This window comes from Chiloscyllium plagiosum, chromosome 13 (assembly GCF_004010195.1).
Source record: "Chiloscyllium plagiosum isolate BGI_BamShark_2017 chromosome 13, ASM401019v2, whole genome shotgun sequence".
In the NCBI taxonomy this organism is placed as follows: domain Eukaryota; kingdom Metazoa; phylum Chordata; class Chondrichthyes; order Orectolobiformes; family Hemiscylliidae; genus Chiloscyllium; species Chiloscyllium plagiosum.
This window is the reverse complement of record NC_057722.1, coordinates 56,408,929-56,428,793: the sequence shown is the minus strand read 5'-3', so window position 1 is coordinate 56,428,793 and position 19,865 is coordinate 56,408,929. Positions and strand designations below refer to the sequence as shown.

At 41.0% G+C, this 19,865-nt stretch overlaps 1 protein-coding gene and 1 long non-coding RNA gene across 14 annotated transcripts in view; both read left to right on the top strand.

Annotated features, from left to right (window-relative positions):
* The window catches only part of dlg1b (discs large MAGUK scaffold protein 1b), a 471,082-nt gene that overhangs the window by 30,035 nt on the left and 421,182 nt on the right, over nt 1–19,865 (top strand). For 4 of the 13 annotated variants that reach the window (XM_043702479.1, XM_043702487.1, XM_043702478.1 and 1 more), the window contains one exon: nt 444–509. The exons of the other annotated variants lie outside the window; for them this stretch is intronic. In XM_043702479.1, coding sequence (XP_043558414.1) covers nt 444–509 — 66 coding nt within the window. The remainder of the gene's footprint in view (nt 1–443; nt 510–19,865) is intronic. 13 annotated transcript variants of the gene reach the window in all.
* The window catches only part of LOC122556071, a 21,450-nt gene continuing 19,170 nt past the window's right edge, over nt 17,586–19,865 (top strand). The window contains exons 1-2 of the long non-coding RNA XR_006313458.1: nt 17,586–18,159; nt 18,512–18,585. This is a non-coding gene — a long non-coding RNA (uncharacterized LOC122556071). The remainder of the gene's footprint in view (nt 18,160–18,511; nt 18,586–19,865) is intronic.

Here is a 19,865-nt window from a genome sequence, read left to right as displayed (position 1 = left end):
CCCCTCCCCCAAGTCCCTCCTCCCTACCTTTTATCTTAGCCTGCTGGACAAACTTTCCTCATTCCTGAAGAAGGGCTTATGCCCGAAACGTCGATTCTCCTGTTCCCTGGATGCTGCCTTACCTGCTGCGCTTTTCCAGCAACACATTTTCAGCTCTGATCTCCAGCATCCGCAGACCTGACTTTCTCCTAATTCTTTGCAGCACTTGAGATTATATATAGACTGTTCAGACCTTTAAGTTTTCTTGAATGCTGCATTTCTGAATTGACCAGGATGTAATCAAGTAAGTCAAAAACGTTTAACATTTTTCTTTTCTAGTTTTAATTAAAGAAATAGTTAATTTGTGCACTGAGCCTTTCTTGCAGTGATAACAGTAATAAGTTGAGACTCCAGGTTCCTGCTGACATTTGTGTCAATTCTCTCACTGTCTTTTGCTTCTGAAGGACAACTCTCTGCTGAATGAAATACTTGATGTTCTTCAGACTTCTGTCCCTACTCAGGTTATACATGTAAGTACAATGCACTTGTACCATTCTCCATCCCACATGTTCAATGGCATTCATTTTTCTTGGGTACGTGTTTTTTTCACAAGCACGAAATTCATTCATTTTTTAACATAATCTACGAAGGTGAACCTGAAACAAAATTGGCTCACACAAATTTGTTGGATCTGTTTACATTTTTCATAGTGATATGATGTCATTTTTGCTTGCCAATTAGTGATGGGGAGTTCCTACAGTCAAACATGCTGAAAAGATGCAGATAGTGAATATTTGTAGATCTAATGTGAAGTTTGGGCAAGTAAAATAAATTAGTACAGCAAAGTTTAAAAATTACTTAATTTTATTAACCTCAAGTAAAATTGGGATTTTTGGTTGGGGGAAAGACCTATTTCCCTTAGAATGATCAATAACCAGTGGGTATGTATTTAAAATAAGACTAAGAAAAAAAATAAGTGTATGTACTTGACGGGACAAAATCCGCAGGTCTATGGACCAAGAAGTGGAAAGTGGGATCAGACTGGACCAACACCGATACAATGGGCTAAATGAACATCAATGTCCTCATGAAAATAATGAATTAATTGTGACAAGAGATCTTTTAGATGGGAATATTAATGAAGTTGATCCAGGTTGCAGATTATCCAAAACTGCATGCAATGTGATTGAAAGTCCATGTGGTGTAGGGTTACCCACAGTGTTGTCAGGAAAGGAGTTTGAGGGCTTTGACCTGGAGACAGTGGATGAATGATTATTTAGTTTCTGGTTAGGACAGTGTATAATTGCCATGCTTCTACTATCCATCTAGACTGAAAAGTTGCTGGTTTGGAAAGTGCTATTGAAAGAGGCTTTGAGTTTTGCAGTGCATTTTGCTGCCACGGTCAACCAGGCAAGTGGAAAGTATTCTGTCTCCCTTTTATGACTTGTGCCTTGTAGGTGATGGCCAGGCATTGGGATGTCAGGACATGAGTTACTCTCCTCTGCAAGCAGGGTTAAATAAAGTCCAAGGAATTCTAAAAATCTGTAAGGTGCAGGAGGTTAGCTAGGGAAAGAGTAAATCCACTCCAGGACAAAGGAGGGAACTTGTGTGTGGAGGCAGAAGAAGTGGGTGGTACTTTGCATTGGTATTCACAAAGGAGAAGGACACGGTGGATCGTGAGGTGAGAGAGGAATATGTTGATATTCTAGGACATGTCGATATAAATAAGGTGCTGAGTGTTTTGAAAAACATTAAGGTAGCAAGTTCCCAGGATCTGATAGAATCATCCCAGAATGCTGAGGGAGGTAATTGCTGTGGCCTTGTACGACATCTTTGTCCCTCTTTAGTCACAGGAAAGGTACCAGAGGACTGGAGATTAGCCAACGTTGTTCCTTTTGTTTAAGAAGGGCAACAGGGATAATCTGAGAAATTACAGGCCAGTGTGCCTTCCATCAGTGGTATGAAAATTATTGGAGAAGATTCTTAGATTTACTTACATTTGGAAAAATATGGGTTAAGAATAAATAATAATGATAGACAGCATGGCATTGTGCAGGGGAGGGTGTCTCTCACAAACTTGATTGAGTTTTCTGAGGAAGTGACTGAGATGACTGAAGGCAGGGTAGTAACTATTGGCTATGTGGGCTTAGCAAGGTCTTTGACAAGGTCCCTCCTGGCAGGCTGATACAGAAGGTTAAGTCTCATGGGATCTGTGGTGAGCTGGTAAAGTAGATATAGAATTTGTTCGGTAGCAGACAGAAAATGAATGGAAAGGTGTTTTCCTGTCTGGAAATCTGGGGTCAGTGCTAGGGCACATGTTTGTAATATTTTATCAGTGATTTTGAGGAGAATGTATGTGGACTGAATAGGAATTTTGAGGATGACGCAAAGATTTGGGGAGTTGCGGATAGTGAGGGAGTTTGCCAGAGCATACATCAGGAGGCAGGCTAGAGACTTAGGTGGAGAAAGGGCAGAAGGAGTTTAGCTGAGAAGAATACAAGGTGATGCATTTTGAGAGATTTAATGCAGGAGGGAAGTATGCAGTGAATGGTAGAACACTTAGTAACATAAGCATACAGAGGCAGCCAGAAGTTAGATTCACAGTTCCCTGGAGGTGACACCTTCATTGGCCAGGCCATAGAATATAAGAATTATCAAGTCATGTTTTAGCTGTTTAAACTTCGGTTAGGACACATTTGAAATATTGTGTACAGTTCTGGTTGCCAGACTACCAGAAGGATTGGGAGGCTTTGGAGAGAGTACAGAAAAGATTTATCAGGATGTTGCTTGGTTTGGAGGGTATGAGCTATGAAGAGAGATTGGACAGACTCTGATTGTTTTCTTTTGATCATTGGAGGCTCAGGGGTGACTTGTTACAAGTTCACAATTGAGAGGCATGGATAGAATGCATAGTTGAGTTCTTTTGGTCAGGCTAGAAATGTTTTAAGGTAAAAGAGGGCAAGTTTAAAGGAGATGTAAGGGACAAGTTTTTTTTACAAAGTGTGGTAAGTGCTTGGAATGCACTGCCAGAGGAGTTGGTAGAAGCAGATACAATAGCAATTTTTAAGAGTCATCATGATGACAGATTTATGAATCATTAGAGGATGGAGAGTTAAGGACTGCGTAGGGGCCAAGAGTTTTTAAGCTTAGAAGGGCTTCCTGTGTTGGCAGAGGTTTGGTGGGCCGAAGGGTCTACTCATTCTACCCTTTACAGGATTCTTAATTCCTGACTTGCTTTTGTTGCCACAGTGTTTATATGACTGAACTCATCCCATTCTGGTCAATGTTAACTCCCAGAAGCCAAAAGTTCTGAGTTATTGATGGTGTCGGTACCATACAGCTTGTTGGCTCATGAAGATGGTGCATTTGCATATTGACTCAAAAGTCATGTGCAGCTTTCAATGCAGTTATCGTGCTTAATATTGCCTTGGAGGGTGGACTACTACGTTTTAAACAAAAAAAATGGAAATTTCCAAAGGAGCTGAAACATGGTGCTACGGATTTCTTTTCTTGGGAAAGAATTCTGTTTATGCTGGAGTTGCAAATAAGCATCATGTTCAACCCCTTCCTGCATAATACCATATTCTGTGCATAAATACCATTTTTACAGAGACTGGTTGTAAAGACTGAAAGCTTGACACATCTCCACTTCTTGTTCAAGACTGGCATACTTGTTAATTCTCTTTGAAAAGTTTTCATTTTTATCCCTTGTGAAAATGCAAGTTGCAAGTCTTTTTGGATTGAAACAGCTCTCTAAAGTAAGTTGGTGCAGATTTAATGAGAAATTGGTATCTTTAGTCTGAATAGATCCGTAAAATTAAAATTGATCAGTTTTCAGATTGCTGAGTATGTCACCTGTGTACAAGTTTTTAGATGTGTATTAATGTTCCTTCAGTTGATTTTAAAATTTGCTGTCAGGGCATGTGATTGAACCTGTACAGAATTTTATTTTGCCCAGATATAGGGAATTGGTTTCTTCATGTTTAGTGTACAAGTAGCATGTGAAATTAGCATGTTAAGTGCATCATAATGGGATAGTGTACTGGCATGGATAGAAGACTGGTTGGCAAACAGGAATCAGAATTGTACTAAACTCTGTTTAACAGCGCGGTGGCTCAGTGGTTAGTACTGCTGTCTCACAGTGCCAGATACCTGGGTTCGATTCCAGCCTTGGGTGACTTTCTGTGTGGAGTTTGTACGTTCTCCCTGTGTCTGCGTGGGTTTCCAGGTGCTCTGGTTTCCTCCCACAGTCCAAGGATGTGCAGGTTAGGCGAATTGGCTATGCTGAATTGCGCATAGTGTTCAGGGATGTGTAGGTTAGGTGCATTAGTCAGGGGAAATGGGTTTGGGTGGGATGCCTTTAGAGGATAGATATGGACTTGTTGGGCCGAAGGGTCTGTTTCCACACTGTAGGGATCCTATTCAATGATTCGATGAAACTGGTCTTTTTCCAAGTGGCAGGTGGTGACTCGTGAAATACCACAGGGATCAGTGCTTGAAAGCTAGCTATTCACAATATGCTTAAATTAGATTAGGGAGCTAAGTGTAATATCTCTAAGATTGCAGACAGCACAAAGTTGGGTGGGAGGATGAAATTGAGGAGGATGTAGTCTTGCTCCAGTGTGTTTTGGACAAGTTGAGTGAGTGGGCTGATGCATAGCAGATAAGGTGTAATGTGGATAAATGTGAAGTTGTCCATTTTGGTAGCAAAAACAGGAAGGCACATTATTAACTGACAATAGATTGGGAAAGGAGCAATGAACGAAGCCTGAGTGTCCTTGTGTACCAGTCGCAAAACGTAAGCGTGCTGACGCAGCAGGTGATAAAGACGTCAAATGCTAGCGCAGACAAATTGGTGGAAAAGCTCAGCTGGTCTGTCGGCATCTGTGGAGAGAAAGCAGAGTCAACATCAGTCCTAAAGAAGGGTAACTGGAATTCAAGCATTGACTTTGCTTTCTGTCTACAGCTGCTGTGGACCTGCGTGTTTCTCCAGCAATTTGTTTTTGTTTCCAGCAGCTGCAGGTTTTAAGGCAAATGTTATGTCTAAGTTTGTAATGAGAGGATTTAAATACAGGAGCCAGGATGTCTTGCTGCAACCGCAGCAAGAGACTAAGGAGTATTGTGTACAATTTTGATCTCCATGTCTGAGGAAGGATGTCCTGGTTAAGAAGGGAGTGCAATAAAGCTTTACCAGACTGATTCCAGGTAGAATTGACATATGACGATAGACTTTAGTTAAACTATATTCACTGGAGTTTAGAATAATGAGGGAAAATCTCAAAAGAAACCTGTAAAATTTTAACAGCATTAGACAAGATAGACTTGGGAAGGATGCTTGCGATGTCTGGGAGTTCAAAACTAGCTTTCACAGTTTAAGGAGAGAGGCGTGGCATTTAGGAAAGAGATGAAAAGAAATTTCGTTACCCAGAGAGTGGTGAACCACAGAAAGCGTCGAGGCCAGATTATTGAATATTTTTATTCAGTTCTGCCTCATTCTTGGGGGTTAAAGGGATCCAAGAGTATGGGGAGAAAATGGGGATAAGTTGAATAATCAGCATTGTAATATTAAATACTGGAGCAGACTGGAAAGGAAGATTGGCTCCTATTTTATGTTTCTAAATGTGGATGTACAGTTTTGGAAATTAAATTTTGAAAGTGGATATTAGATTTGTTAGTTGCAGCTGTCTGTTTGTAATGACTACTGAAAGTATTTCCTCCTTATGCAATTGAACACTGACTAGTTGTCTCAGCCACATCATTTTTGTAACGTTTGAAAATACAGGCTGAGGAAAGGTAATCTACGTCATCCCTACTCTGCAAAGTCATGAAGCTTCAAATATCAAGATTGACCAACATTTCACTAATTAATAGCAGTACATTCTCTTGGGAGAACAAGACACCCTTAATATATTTTTCAAAAGCAATTGGGGAAAATATCTCCTTACAACCCCATGCTGCCCAACAGTGGTGCAAAATAGTCCATAACACCTTGTTACCAGGCAATATAAATATAGTTTCACCTACCATTTTGTGATCTCTGCCTCAGTCAGAAACTGGTCCAGCTCTCCTTTATAGTATGCAGAACATCTGTATTTATTGCATAAGCTAGCAGTTTGTTCCATAGGTCTAATATACTTTGTGATTAAAAAGAACAGTCTTAAGAACTTGTTTCTATGTGGATTATGTGCAAGAGAGTGCTAATAGTATTAAAAATACTAAACAAAGAACCAAAGGGGGAGATGAAATAGATTCAATAATACTTAAATGGACTTGGGACACTAATGAGGCTAAAGGAGTCTATTATAAGGAAGTAAATACTAATGTAATTGAGCGTTAACATGGCAATTTGAAGGGGAAATCATGATTTTTATTAGAATTCTCTAAGGTAACAAGCATGATAGATAAAGGGGAATGTGTAGATACAATATATTTGGATTTCAAAAAGGCTTTTGGTGAGGTACAGCTCATGAGGCTACTGAAATAGATAAGAACCCATGGTATACAAATAAAAGAATTGTGGATGCTGAAAATCAGAAAAATGGAAACTTGTGGTAAAACTATGATGGTTTAACAGCATTTGTGGAGAGAAAGCGGTGAGAACATTTTTGGTGTTAGTGACCTGTCTTCAGAACTACCCAGTTCAGTAGGTTGAGCCCATGTGTGCAGGAACTTGAGGAAACATTGAGTAGATTGGACCGATGCTTATGAAGTTTAGAAGAGAAAGCTGACCTTTTCAAAATACAAAGGATTCTTTAGGCTCTTGACTCTTTTAGATGCAGGGAGACTATTTCCTTGTATGGGAAACTGTAACACCAGTGGACATAATCTCAGAGTAAGGGATTGTCCATTTTAAGACTTTTTTTGAGAGGATAGTGAATCTGTGGAAGTCTTTACTGCCAAGGGCTGTACAGGCTGGATCACTATGTATATTCAAGGCTGAGATAGACTCTTCTAATCAGTAAGAGAATCCACTGTTATGGATTATTAGATCAGCCACATTCTTATTGAATGGCAGAGTACACTTGATAAACTGAATGGCCTACTTGTACATTTTATGACCTTGCATCCCTGTGTGTTTCTCAATCTATTGTCAGGGGCCGTGGGTTAGTCCCATCACTTACTTGTATATCTGTAGCAAATTGCCCCAATGTTTATGCATCTTCTATGTGAATAAGCCCAGATCAAGTTTTGTCGGCTTTTTAAAGTAGGGTTATTCTTGTTGGGAATCATTTTCTGAGTCCCTTCAGACTTTTTATGAAGCCTCTATCATCATGTAAGTGGTGAGATTATTCTAATTTTTGCTGACATCTTCAACAACATCAGCATCAATATGTACTGAAAAGTCAGCTGACCTCATCCAAATATAGCTTTTTATTTAAACTGTCTTTTCACCCGGTTGTAACTTTCAGATATCAGATGTAATGCCAAGATCCTTTTTTCCTGCCTTTTAAACTGCTTTTTCCATCTGTTCCATGTGAAATATTAAACAAGTTTGGTTTTGGTCCTGCACTTAGCTCTAGTTCATAACCTTTAATAGAAATTAGTTTACTTGTTCATCATGTCCAAATCTTCCAATGGGGTATGGTTGTAAAGTGTGAAGCCCAAGAACTTGATTTATTATTCCCCCAATGGAGAGAAGCTATACCTATCGCCAAATTATTCCAAAGCCATTTTTGTTCAATTAAAAGTTGCTAGATGATTTTTTTTTTTCTCTTAATCTATTGATATTGCTAAATCTGCCCTTTAGCTAAGTTTGTACCTTGTAGTTTATAAGGCAACTTTCTTTCCCCCTTTATTTTGTACCAGAAAGAGATATTTGATGCCAATAGATTTTTCTTTGCAGAGGTAGCATCATTGTTGAAGGTTATTCTTTCTTTTTCCTTTTGGTTTTTTCCCCCCTCTCTAGGTGGTCTCCAGCCAAGGTCTGTTTTGTGATTTCACCAACGAAAGATTTGTTGTTGATCTGATTGAACCACTATAACTGTGTGCTTGTTGAATTCAGTCTCCTGTCCTGTGCAACGGAACATTCTCTCATTTGGTACACCATCTCCACTGAACTCCCAAAATTCACCTTGAGGATATGAAGTGCATTCACTTTGCAATTTTTGAGAAGATATGTAGATCAGGTTGAGGTTCAGATTGTAAGTTTGCTAGCTGAGTTGGTAGGTTTGTTCTCAGATGTTTCGTCACCATGCTAGGTAACATCATTTGAGCCTCCAGTGAAGCGCTGGTGTTCTGATCCGCTTTCTATTTATGTATCTTAGTCTATTACAGACCAAGACACACACATAGAAAGCGAGACGTAACATCAGCGCTTCATCAGATGCTTACTGATGATGTTGCTTAGCATGGTGATGAAATGCCTGAGAGCAAACTGCATTCAGTTTCTTCAGCACTGCACCATGTGTCACTTGTGTGCTTTCATCTGAGTGCTGTGTTGGCAAGAGCATGACTGCTTGAGAACTATTCAAGTTAGATAACATTCTTGAGGGAAACTGGCTAAAGGCACGCCACTGACATTTGCAGGTGGTTGAGAGCCAGGTTGACAAGATGTCAAGTAAAGTGCCTTTTGATGTGAAATTTTGCCAATTTTCTTAAGTGGAAAAATACTTACTTTAGACCAAATATGATGGTACTGCATTAATTTCTACACAGTTAAATATTAATAATGAAACATGCCATTCTTTGCTAAGATGTGTACCTTTCCAATCTCAACTTTTATATCCAAAGGGATAGTCCAGTTTTACATTTTAAAATTTGTTTAATGTTAAAACAAAAATTTCAAATTGGTGACAAATGCAAAAGGGGATAAGCATTATTTGCAATATGTGTGTAATTTTTTTCAAATAATGCATTTTTAATTGATTGGAATATCGTTTGAATGAGAAAAAACTTGGAGGTTAAATCTTACAGCCATTTGAGTTCAATTGCTCCTTTCCAATCCAGAGGCAAAAATAATTTTTTATTTTATGCTATGGAATTTCTAAGCAACTACAGATTACAATATAAAGGATATATTAGTGTTCTGGGATCAGAGTAATAATTGAATGAATTTGGTGCCAGGTGATATTTCAAATGTCTGCATCTTTCTTTTCATTCTCCATAATTGACATTGCATGATCTGTGCTCACTAAACTTTTAAAATCTTTATATTAGACTGTTTATTCTAAGGATTTGTCTCTTTTATTGTTAAAAATGCATGACTTTCACAGAATACTCATTTATCATTTAAAGAATTGGAGCAATAGATTTCAAAAATTGTTTGTGGCAGATTTTGTTCTTATTCATAATTTAAGATAAACATGCACTTGAAGTTTATGTTCTGAAGCAGTATAAGTTCTATAATTGTATTGATTTACAAATATCTCTTTTTGGAAAAATGAATGGAAGAGAGAGGCTGCTTTGAAGCAGCAGGTGGATTGAAGCCCAATCGCAATTTCTTTTACCCACTGACATAGGGAGTAGCTAGAATATTAAGTCCATTTTTGCCAGAATTAGAAGTATTTATAAATAATCAACATTTACTGATTGCATCATTTTAAACTATGAAACACTGCTCATTTGTAAGATATTCTTAATTGATTAAAATCTGTGTGTACAGATATGAACATATTGGAGTTTATACTCTTTCATTTCTCTTCCTCTTCCTTAGAGAAAACTATTGAGCAGTGTTTCCACTGTTATTTAATTAATTGTTTTAATAATCATTTGATCTGAAATGCATCCTCATTTGAATATTTGCTTTGATCTGTATGGCTCTGATAAATACTAGTAATGCATTCTTATGAAGAAACATTGCCCTGAGCATCCTTCAGGAGCTGGACTGATCCTGACCAAGTCATTAAAAGAAGTCCGATAACTGAGTAATTTTGGAAGTGTATTATCTGTTTCTTTCCAGTATTCTATATTTAGAGTTATGATTTCATGGAAGGAAACCATTCAATACATTGACACTCTGTAGAGCAGTTCAGTCAGTCCATTAATCATTTGCTGTAGCCCTGTTGTCCTTCAGCTTTGTTTTCTCTGAAATGCCCATCTGGTTTTTCATAGATCATCTGAATCCAACCCCCTCCAAATAAGGACTCTTGCATAAAAGGGTTCTTTCTCATCCCCCTTTTTTACTTTGCCCAAAACCTTAAGTATGACCTGGTCATGATGCAACCAGCTGATGGGGACAACTGTTTTTGTCATAATCTCTGATAACTCTCTGGTTTTTCCCCTGAATCTCATCTGCTCCAGGGAGAATGATTCGGCTTGTCCAACCTAACATTGTGGCTAAATTCCTTCATATCTGGAACCATTCTGGTAAATGTCTTCTGCATCTTCTTGAGGCCTTGGCATTTTTCATAAAATATTTTGGAACCATAATTTAATACTTTTAGCTGAATCATAGCTCATGAAAGCTCAGCGTAACTTTTATCGTCAATTTTGACACCTAAAATCTGTATGTTTTGCTAATTACTTTGCTACCTACAAAGATCAATGTACCAGATATTCATGTCCCCAATGATTGATTCATTTCTTTGTCGTCTGAGCTTATTCAATAATACTGAGACTTCTTGAACTTCATTAATGTAAAAACGCTTGATTTGGATTTACTGAATTAAAATACTTTCTGAATATGTGAGGAATAGCCACAAAAACGTTTGATAGCTTTTTTGTAGGGACATCAAATGTTGGGCATTTTCACCTTGCAAGCAACTAAGACTACTTAAATGGAGACACTGGATAAAATCTTTGAAAATGTGTACTGAGGATTCTTGTTCTTGTCTATTGCCCAAACTATCAAAGTTTAGGACGAGACTGACATCGTATTGATCTGGTCCTTTATCATTTGTTGGCCGAAGGAACCTATTGTTTGTTTGACCTGCTTGAATATTGAGTGCAGCAGACTTTAATATTAATATCACTAGAACTTGAGAAGAACCATGATATAGAATAACATTGAGTTTGAGAAAATCCAAGAATCAGTTATAAAGTATAGTAGGTCCATCTGCCATATAAAACTGTACTGATGAAGTGTTAGCACATGATGGTGGGTCGCACAAACCTTGAAATGTTCCAGCTATAAAAGTTTATTATTCATGACCTTTGTAGGCAGTATTATTTTCCAATGATTTTTTTTAATGATAGAATTCAGTGAGATTTGTATAAAGCCAATATTTATTTTTAAATGGCTATTCCGCTAGAACAGTTGAACTGAATAATGTGACTGTCACGCAGGCATGAAAACATTTCCTTTCTATGTTTTTCTTGACCAGGTTACAACAGAAGATCCCGGTGGTTCTGATTTACAGTAGTAGTGGGATGAATGTAATATGCTCTGTTTTGGCTTCAGTTCAACTGTCATCCAGAGAAGAAACAGAGTTGAAGGGCTTTTTTTCCTTTTGGTCAACCAGATTCAGAATGGAGAGTTTACCTTGCAGTAAAGGTTCTTCTAGTCGTCCATAGTACTGATACATTTTATTCTATTTTCCTCCACCGCAAAAAGCAATACTCCGCATTCTAGAAATAATACAATTGTTGAAACTAAAGGTGGATACAAAGGAAGAAATCAGAACCACTCTTTAGCTTGCGGATTGTGTGTGCTCTTGCCCTATAGAATATCTTGTTCCCTGGTGGGATATGTATTGTGTAAGTTGAGTTAGAGAGCAGCTTAACACCAGTTTATGTGGTCTGCCTTGCAATCTTGTAACATAAATAGCAGTAACCAGTAGCTATTCAGTAATGCCTAGGTGGAACTAAAGTGAGAGAAATTCTGAACATTGGGAAAATCGTCCCAATATAGTATGGCAATTGTTGACAGTCTCATTTCATCTTGACATCTGGATGATTCTGTTTTTACTTCACTTTATTTTGTGGAGCATAACTAATGGAGTCCAACATGCAGTGTTGAATCAGCAGAAATTTTCTCCACCTAAGTGTTGGAAAGGGTCATCTGCCCTGTTGTCATCTTTTGTGGGTTACTGTTCAATTTTTGTTTTGATATTGCTCCTGTAAAATGCCTTGGGCTGTTCTTTTATGCCAAAGGAGCAATATAAATGTAAGCTGTTGATATAATTCTCTTACAAGGAGTGTTTGCTATGCAACTGACTTTTGGGAAATTCTTCTATGATTTTGAGAGGGGTAACTGGCTGGTTGGTCTGAACCCAAGATCGAAACTGCAAATGTTGTTTACTTGTAAAACTTGGCATCCAGGAAAACCTTTCGGTCACAAGGTCATTTTTGAACTGAGGGTACGTGGGTGAACGGAGATTTTTGCAAATGTTCTTTTGTTATTGGTTAGTTCATGGTGATGGCAAGAATAGTGTCAGATGGGATTTGGCTTCTTTCCTGTTGTCTTAAAGTGGGGGCCAGAGTGTTGAACAATTGTAATTTACTGTTTGGAGGCTTTGCTAACATTGGCAATTGGCTATTGCTTTGTCTTAATTTATTCAATAGTCTTTAAAAATGTGACACAAATATAATTTGTTACAATGTTTAAAATATTATGGGTGATGAAATTGCCTTCGGAAGTGGCAAGAGTAGACAGATGATGGATAAAGTGAAGAATGTTGCAGAGATAAACAGGGAAAAAGCTTTTAGGGTTGAGGATGAAATTGTCAAATCAGATTTCTTGAGGCATAGAATTGCGGTAAATCAGCAAGATTGGGCATGACGGCCAATTGGACCTTAGTATGTCAGATATTTAGACAGTTTTATGTTCCAACTGGATGAGCAAGAAAGAGGAATTGGGAAATAAGTCCAATGATCTTAAAGGCCTGGGTTTCAGCAGCAATGGGAAAATGATATGAATAAATGTGGGCAATGTTGTGAAGGTAAGCACTTATGGGAAGGATAGTTTGGTCAGTTAAAGTGCCACTCCTGCATAAACTGCAGATCTAAGTTGCATTTTACCCGAATTTGGGATTTGGTGGGATGATGGATCTTGGAGAAGGGGAGCTAAGGGAATATCTAATCCTAATTGCAATTTACCATGCTGTTGGAAGGAGTGAGCAGGCTGGAATGACACACTGAACAATTTAGTGTATCTGAGATTTAAGTTAATCCAGTTGACGTTTCTCTTTCCCTTTAGTTTTCCTTTGTTCTGTCCAAAATGAGAGAAAATTCCATTACAATTGTTTCTGTCTTCCATTCTTTTGAGAAATCTAATAGTACAAGGATTTTTTTTTTTTGTTTAAAATTGGCACTGCGACAATATTGTGGCTTCACTCTGAGAGCCTCGTGTATGTTAACTTTTTCCAAAAGCCAATTAACAACTTCACCCGACTGAATCGTGATAAGTAAATTGCATCTTTTGGTAGAAGAATTGCTCAAGCCGGTTTGTGATGACCTCCTACTGACATGCCAGCAATCAATCTCTAGAGAGAAGGACTGAGGGATAAAGAAGCTAATTCTTGCAAGCTGCAGTACACTTTTCTTTCAAGTCTCACCAAAACTGGACTGTGAATTTTCCAGTGATTCACTATACTTCCATTTTTGCACTTATTTCAGAAACCAAATGCTTAAAATATATGTTGTGATTTTAACCTTTTACTTATAACTTGTCAAATTCAAGCAATATTATTGTAATGTTAAAGATGGGTCTATACAGTGATTTTTTTCTTGGTGAAAATTTTTAATTCATTCTTACCAGTGTTTTATTTCTCTAAACTATCAACAAAATTCTTTGAATTTAAATTCATTCACAAAATATTTATCTAGGTTCAGACATGTAAAGTCACTTATTCAGAGTTGAATGTGTGTTAAAAAATATACCAACTATTGCTGCTAAAGAACTACTTGGATATTTCCTTGTGGAACCAAAAACTGATGTGATACCATAGTACTGTGTACTGTTATTTCTGTTTGTGTTAGTGAACATGGTGTAAAAGTGAATACATTTGTTCAAAAAAAGAGGAGATGGATATTTATCATGTTTTAATTATGGAATCAAGTAGCTGGTCAAGATTAAATGCTAGGCTTGGATATGATGCTCCTGAATCGATTTTGGTAATAGGTACACAAGTATTGAAACCAGAGAAGAGAATCATTCAAGTGCCAATATGTACATGTCACGTCTTGTGAAACATCAAGACATTTTGATTGGGTTTTCTTCTCAAAGCTGCTGAAGTTTCCTTTTAGGAATGCTTAGTCTACAAATTTCTTTTCCATCTATTATCCAAAAGTTTGGATTGATAAGTTAATGGGTACAAAGTTTCTAACTTTTAATAAGCATTTTTATTCCTTCACTGTTGGTTCTTGAATTATTTGCTATAAAATGTCCAAATGGTTGAGTAGCTTACAAACTCTTTGAATTCTGATTTGGCCATTTGAAAGCAGTTGAGCAACTTGCAGTGAAATCTTTTTTTCTCTCTCTCCTTACATGTTCATCAGTGTTCACTGAAACCCTTGTGTATATAGGATGCAGTATTACTTTATAGCTTTGTGTGGGAAAAGTTAACTTTGGTCATGTCTTTGCAGTTATCTGAGGTATTATGGATAATCCAAAGTGAAACAATGAATTTTGTGCACACATTGTGTAAGGCACCTAGTTAGTTCTGGGCACCCAATTCAGATGCAGCCGGAATGAATTTGTTGTTTAAAAAATAAATCAGTGCCAGATTCTGCCATTCAAGGCTATGTTAAATTTAACCAGCTGCTGTCTTGTTTAAGATCTGTGTGTGTGTCTCTCTCACCTCACCTCCCCCTCTCTTCCCCCTTTCTCTGTGTCTCTCTTTCTCTGTGTGCCTCGTTCTTTCTCTCTCTGTGTGCGCCTCGTTCTTTCTCTCTCTGTGTGCGCCTCGTTCTTTCTCTCTCTGTGTGCGCCTCGTTCTTTCTCTCTCTGTGTGCGCCTCGTTCTTTCTCTCTCTGTGTGCGCCTCGTTCTTTCTCTCTCTGTGTGCGCCTCGTTCTTTCTCTCTCTGTGTGCGCCTCGTTCTTTCTCTCTCTGTGTGCGCCTCGTTCTTTCTCTCTCTGTGTGCGCCTCGTTCTTTCTCTCTCTGTGTGCGCCTCGTTCTTTCTCTCTCTGTGTGCGCCTCGTTCTTTCTCTCTCTGTGTGCGCCTCGTTCTTTCTCTCTCTGTGTGCGCCTCGTTCTTTCTCTCTCTGTGTGCGCCTCGTTCTTTCTCTCTCTGTGTGCGCCTCGTTCTTTCTCTCTCTGTGTGCGCCTCGTTCTTTCTCTCTCTGTGTGCGCCTCGTTCTTTCTCTCTCTGTGTGCGCCTCGTTCTTTCTCTCTCTGTGTGCGCCTCGTTCTTTCTCTCTCTGTGTGCGCCTCGTTCTTTCTCTCTCTGTGTGCGCCTCGTTCTTTCTCTCTCTGTGTGCGCCTCGTTCTTTCTCTCTCTGTGTGCGCCTCGTTCTTTCTCTCTCTGTGTGCGCCTCGTTCTTTCTCTCTCTGTGTGCGCCTCGTTCTTTCTCTCTCTGTGTGCGCCTCGTTCTTTCTCTCTCTGTGTGCGCCTCGTTCTTTCTCTCTCTGTGTGCGCCTCGTTCTTTCTCTCTCTGTGTGCGCCTCGTTCTTTCTCTCTCTGTGTGCGCCTCGTTCTTTCTCTCTCTGTGTGCGCCTCGTTCTTTCTCTCTCTGTGTGCGCCTCGTTCTTTCTCTCTCTGTGTGCGCCTCGTTCTTTCTCTCTCTGTGTGCGCCTCGTTCTTTCTCTCTCTGTGTGCGCCTCGTTCTTTCTCTCTCTGTGTGCGCCTCGTTCTTTCTCTCTCTGTGTGCGCCTCGTTCTTTCTCTCTCTGTGTGCGCCTCGTTCTTTCTCTCTCTGTGTGCGCCTCGTTCTTTCTCTCTCTGTGTGCGCCTCGTTCTTTCTCTCTCTGTGTGCGCCTCGTTCTTTCTCTCTCTGTGTGCGCCTCGTTCTTTCTCTCTCTGTGTGCGCCTCGTTCTTTCTCTCTCTGTGTGCGCCTCGTTCTTTCTCTCTCTGTGTGCGCCTCGTTCTTTCTCTCTCTGTGTGCGCCTCGTTCTTTCTCTCTCTGTGTGCGCCTCGTTCTTTCTCTCTCTGTGTGCGCCTCGTTCTTTCTCTCTCTGTGTGCGCCTCGTTCTTTCTCTCTCTGTGTGCGCCTCGTTCTTTCTCTCTCTGTGTGCGCCTCGTTCTTTCTCTCTCTGTGTGCGCCTCGTTCTTTCTCTCTCTGTGTGCGCCTCGTTCTTTCTCTCTCTGTGTGCGCCTCGTTCTTTCTCTCTCTGTGTGCGCCTCGTTCTTTCTCTCTCTGTGTGCGCCTCGTTCTTTCTCTCTCTGTGTGCGCCTCGTTCTTTCTCTCTCTGTGTGCGCCTCGTTCTTTCTCTCTCTGTGTGCGCCTCGTTCTTTCTCTCTCTGTGTGCGCCTCGTTCTTTCTCTCTCTGTGTGCGCCTCGTTCTTTCTCTCTCTGTGTGCGCCTCGTTCTTTCTCTCTCTGTGTGCGCCTCATCAAGTCTGCTCGCTCATTCAATCATGGCTGAGAAGTTTCTCAACCCCATTCTCCCACTTTCTCCTGTAACCTTTGATCCCTCGGTACTCAAGGACTTATCTATCTCAGTCTTAAATATAGTCAATGACCTGGCCTCCCCAGCCTTCTGTGGCAATGAATTCCATAGATTCATCGCTCTCTGGCTGAAGAGGCTTCTCCTCATCTCCATTCTAAATAGCCTTCCCTTTACTCTAAGGCTCTCTTACCAATGGAAACATCTTCCCAACATCTACTCTATTTAGGCTATTCAGTATATTTCAATTAGATCCCCCCTCATCTTTCTAAACTCCATCGAGTATAGACCCAGAGTCCTCAAATGTTCCTCATAAGTTCAGCTTTTAACCCCTGGGACCCTTCTCGTGAACCTCCTCTGACACGCTCCAGGGTCAGTCCAACCTTCCTGAGACATGGGGCCCAATACTCCAAATGTGGTCTGACCAGAGCCTTATACACCCTCAGACATACATCCCTGCTTTTATATTCAACCCCTCTCAAAATAAATGCTATCATTGTATTTGCCTTCCTAACTACTGACTCAATCTGCAAGTTTACCTCGAGAGAATCCTGGGCTAGAACCCCCAAGTCTCTCTGCAATTCAGATTTCTGAATTTGCTCCCCCTTTAGAAAATGCTCCATGCCTCTGTTCTCCCTGTTAAAGTACATGTCCTCACAGTTTCCCACATTGGGCTCTATTTGCCACTTTGTCCAAACCCTTCTGCAGCCTCTCCACCTCCTTAATGCTACCTGACCCCCTCACTTTCTTTATATCGTCTGCAAACTTTGTCAGAATGCCCTCAGTCCCTTCCTCGTTGTTTTGGTGAGTTTGTCCGAATCGTGGGGGTGCTGTGTGCCTGTGGGATTATCAGCAGGTCTGACTCACAGTGCGATAAAGCTTCAGGTGGTGTCCTTCTGCACCTTTGGGCTGACCCAGTGTTAAAGGGGAGCCGCAGGGCTGTTGTGAAAGTGATGGTGCTGGAGCTCAAGAAGGGTCAGAATTAAAACCATGCTGTGCAGTCACAGAGTACACCTGCTCCTTCAGCTCTTGCGACCACCCAGCCTCTTCACTTCCCTACAAAGAAAGTTGCCTGGAATTTGTTGATGGGCTGGTCCTGGCCATCAGCAGCAGCTTGCATGTGGCGTTGAGCTCATTAAACTCGCCAGGGGGAGGAGCAGGGGGTGGTGGGGCAGCCTGAGTGGGTCACACCACTGCACACCGCAGCCCCACTCCACTTGGAGCTATTTTTGTTCAGGCAGGAGGGGGGAGGGCCTTCTATGATTTGTCATATTGCAGAAGTAAGTGCAGCATTCTGTGGTGCAGAAGAGACCAGGGTTGTTTTTTATTCCCCTTCCCTGTTTGGAAAATAACTTTGACTTGAGATAAAAGGGCTACTTGTAGGTCATTAGTCATGGGGAAGCTTACAAGGTGGATCAGGCAGATTCGTCGGCTTGATCCTGTCCACTCATGTGACATTTAGAGGGAGAGCAAGTGGTTGCTGCCCTAGTTTTCAATCTTCCTCCCACTCCGTTACTTTCTGAGTACTCAGAGCCTGGCCTTGCATCTCTGGTCTGTGTTGGTAACAGCAGCCCGGGTTAAGTCTGCTTCTTAAAAAAAAAGACGAGATGAATCTGAAGTTTATGTTCAGTCCGTAATAACTTGTTTGGAGACAGAGCAAAATAGGGGGAAGAGAGAGGCGTGTGGGAGTCAAAGTTACTGTAGTCAGCTTGGTGAGTGCCTCATTGCAGGAGGAGATGGAACAAGAAAGTGAAGGTAAGGTGGCCAACTTGACGCATGTGTGTGTGTGTGTGTGTGTGTGCGCGTGTGTGTGTGTGCGGCTCTGTCTCTGTGTGTGCGAATTGTGTGTTTATGTGTGTGTGTGTGTGTGTGTGTCTGTCTCTCTGTGCGTGCATGTCTCCACATGTGTGCGCCGCTGTCTGTGTGTGTGTGTGTGTGTGTGTGTGGTGTTTGCAAGCCAGGAGCACAGTTAAAGTTGGGTAGCTTTTGATAAAGTTAAGTTCTTCAGAGATTCTGCACTAGATTTGTCTCCCCCTTGTGTCGAGTTCACTTTAGTTATAAGTTTCTCAGTGTGCAGTACACCTTGTTAATTGCATGTAATGCACAGAGAGAGAGAGGTGTTGCAGTGTGCTTCCTGAAGGAGCTGTTTCTGCCTGGTCGTTTCCTGGAGATCTCTGAGAGGTGAGTTATGAATGAATGATAATGAGCTACAGCCACCTACCCATAAGGTGCTGAGAAAAACAGCCTACAGAAAGTAACTGGCAGCTAACAGCCTGTGTGGTATCATCAGAGTCTGAGGAACATTCCTGCTAGCAGTTTACACAGCCCCCAGTCTGCACTCTGGTGGGCAAACAATTCCTCCCACAGGGCGCTCTGAAGCACTGGGGCTGAGTGTTGGACAGAGTTCCTTCACTCCCAGATTGTGACCAGAAATTAGCCCGGAGGTCAGGTTGGGCCAGGGGCAGTCTGAAATGGAGCAGAGTCAAAGAAGAGGACATCTCTTTTTGGAGCGGCGGAGAGGAAGCAGTTTAAAACCACGGTGAAACTATTTACTGCTTCATCCCACTGCAACCTTTACTGTTTAAAACGCACATTCTCTCATGTTACACCAAGTTTCACCTTGGGTTTAAACTGCAGTTGCTTCCTGATGGTTGGATTGTGTCAGTTCCCTGAGCGGTTATATGGTTTAGAAACTGAGCATTACCTTTGCAGTGAGTGGCACTCACTTGCCAAGCCCCCGACCTGTCCATGATTCTCCAACTCTGCTGTTTGAACTGTACCTCATGTGTGTTTGCTTTTTTCAAAGGAGTGAGGGCTGCACAATGCCTCATGGCGATAGACTGTGTGTACACCAGCACTCTGACTTTGTCCTGAGTTAGCAAGTTCAGCGGCACTGCAAAGATCTCGATGAAGGGACTGAGGGCATTTGAAGTTTGCAGATGATACAAAGATGGGTAGAGGGACAGGTACAATTGAGGAGGTGGGGAGGCTGCAGAAGGATTTGAGTGTGGTGCTGGAAGAGACATAAGCCTGAAACGTCGATTCTCCTGCTCCTCAGATGCTGCCTGACCTGCTGTGCTTTTCCAGCGCCACACACTCAACTCTGATCTCCAGCATCTGCAGTCCTCACTTTTGTCTACAGAAGGATTGGGCAGGTTAGGAGAGGCTCGAAGGGCTGAATGGCCTAATGTCTGCTCTTATGTCTTACGGTCTTGTGGTCAGCGCGTCCATGATACTGGCAGATCATCAATACTATTAGAGACTGAACCCAGGGCAATATAATGTACACAATATACAACAGGTCATCCAGCAGCCCCTGGGGTAATACTGACCTGGAACTGATCCAGACCAGAGGAGGCATCTCCCATTAACACATACGTCCTCTCTCTCTCTCTCTCTCTGTCTCTGTCTCCGTCTCACATGTGAGTACACAGACACTCATACTCTAGTGCCCCCCCCCC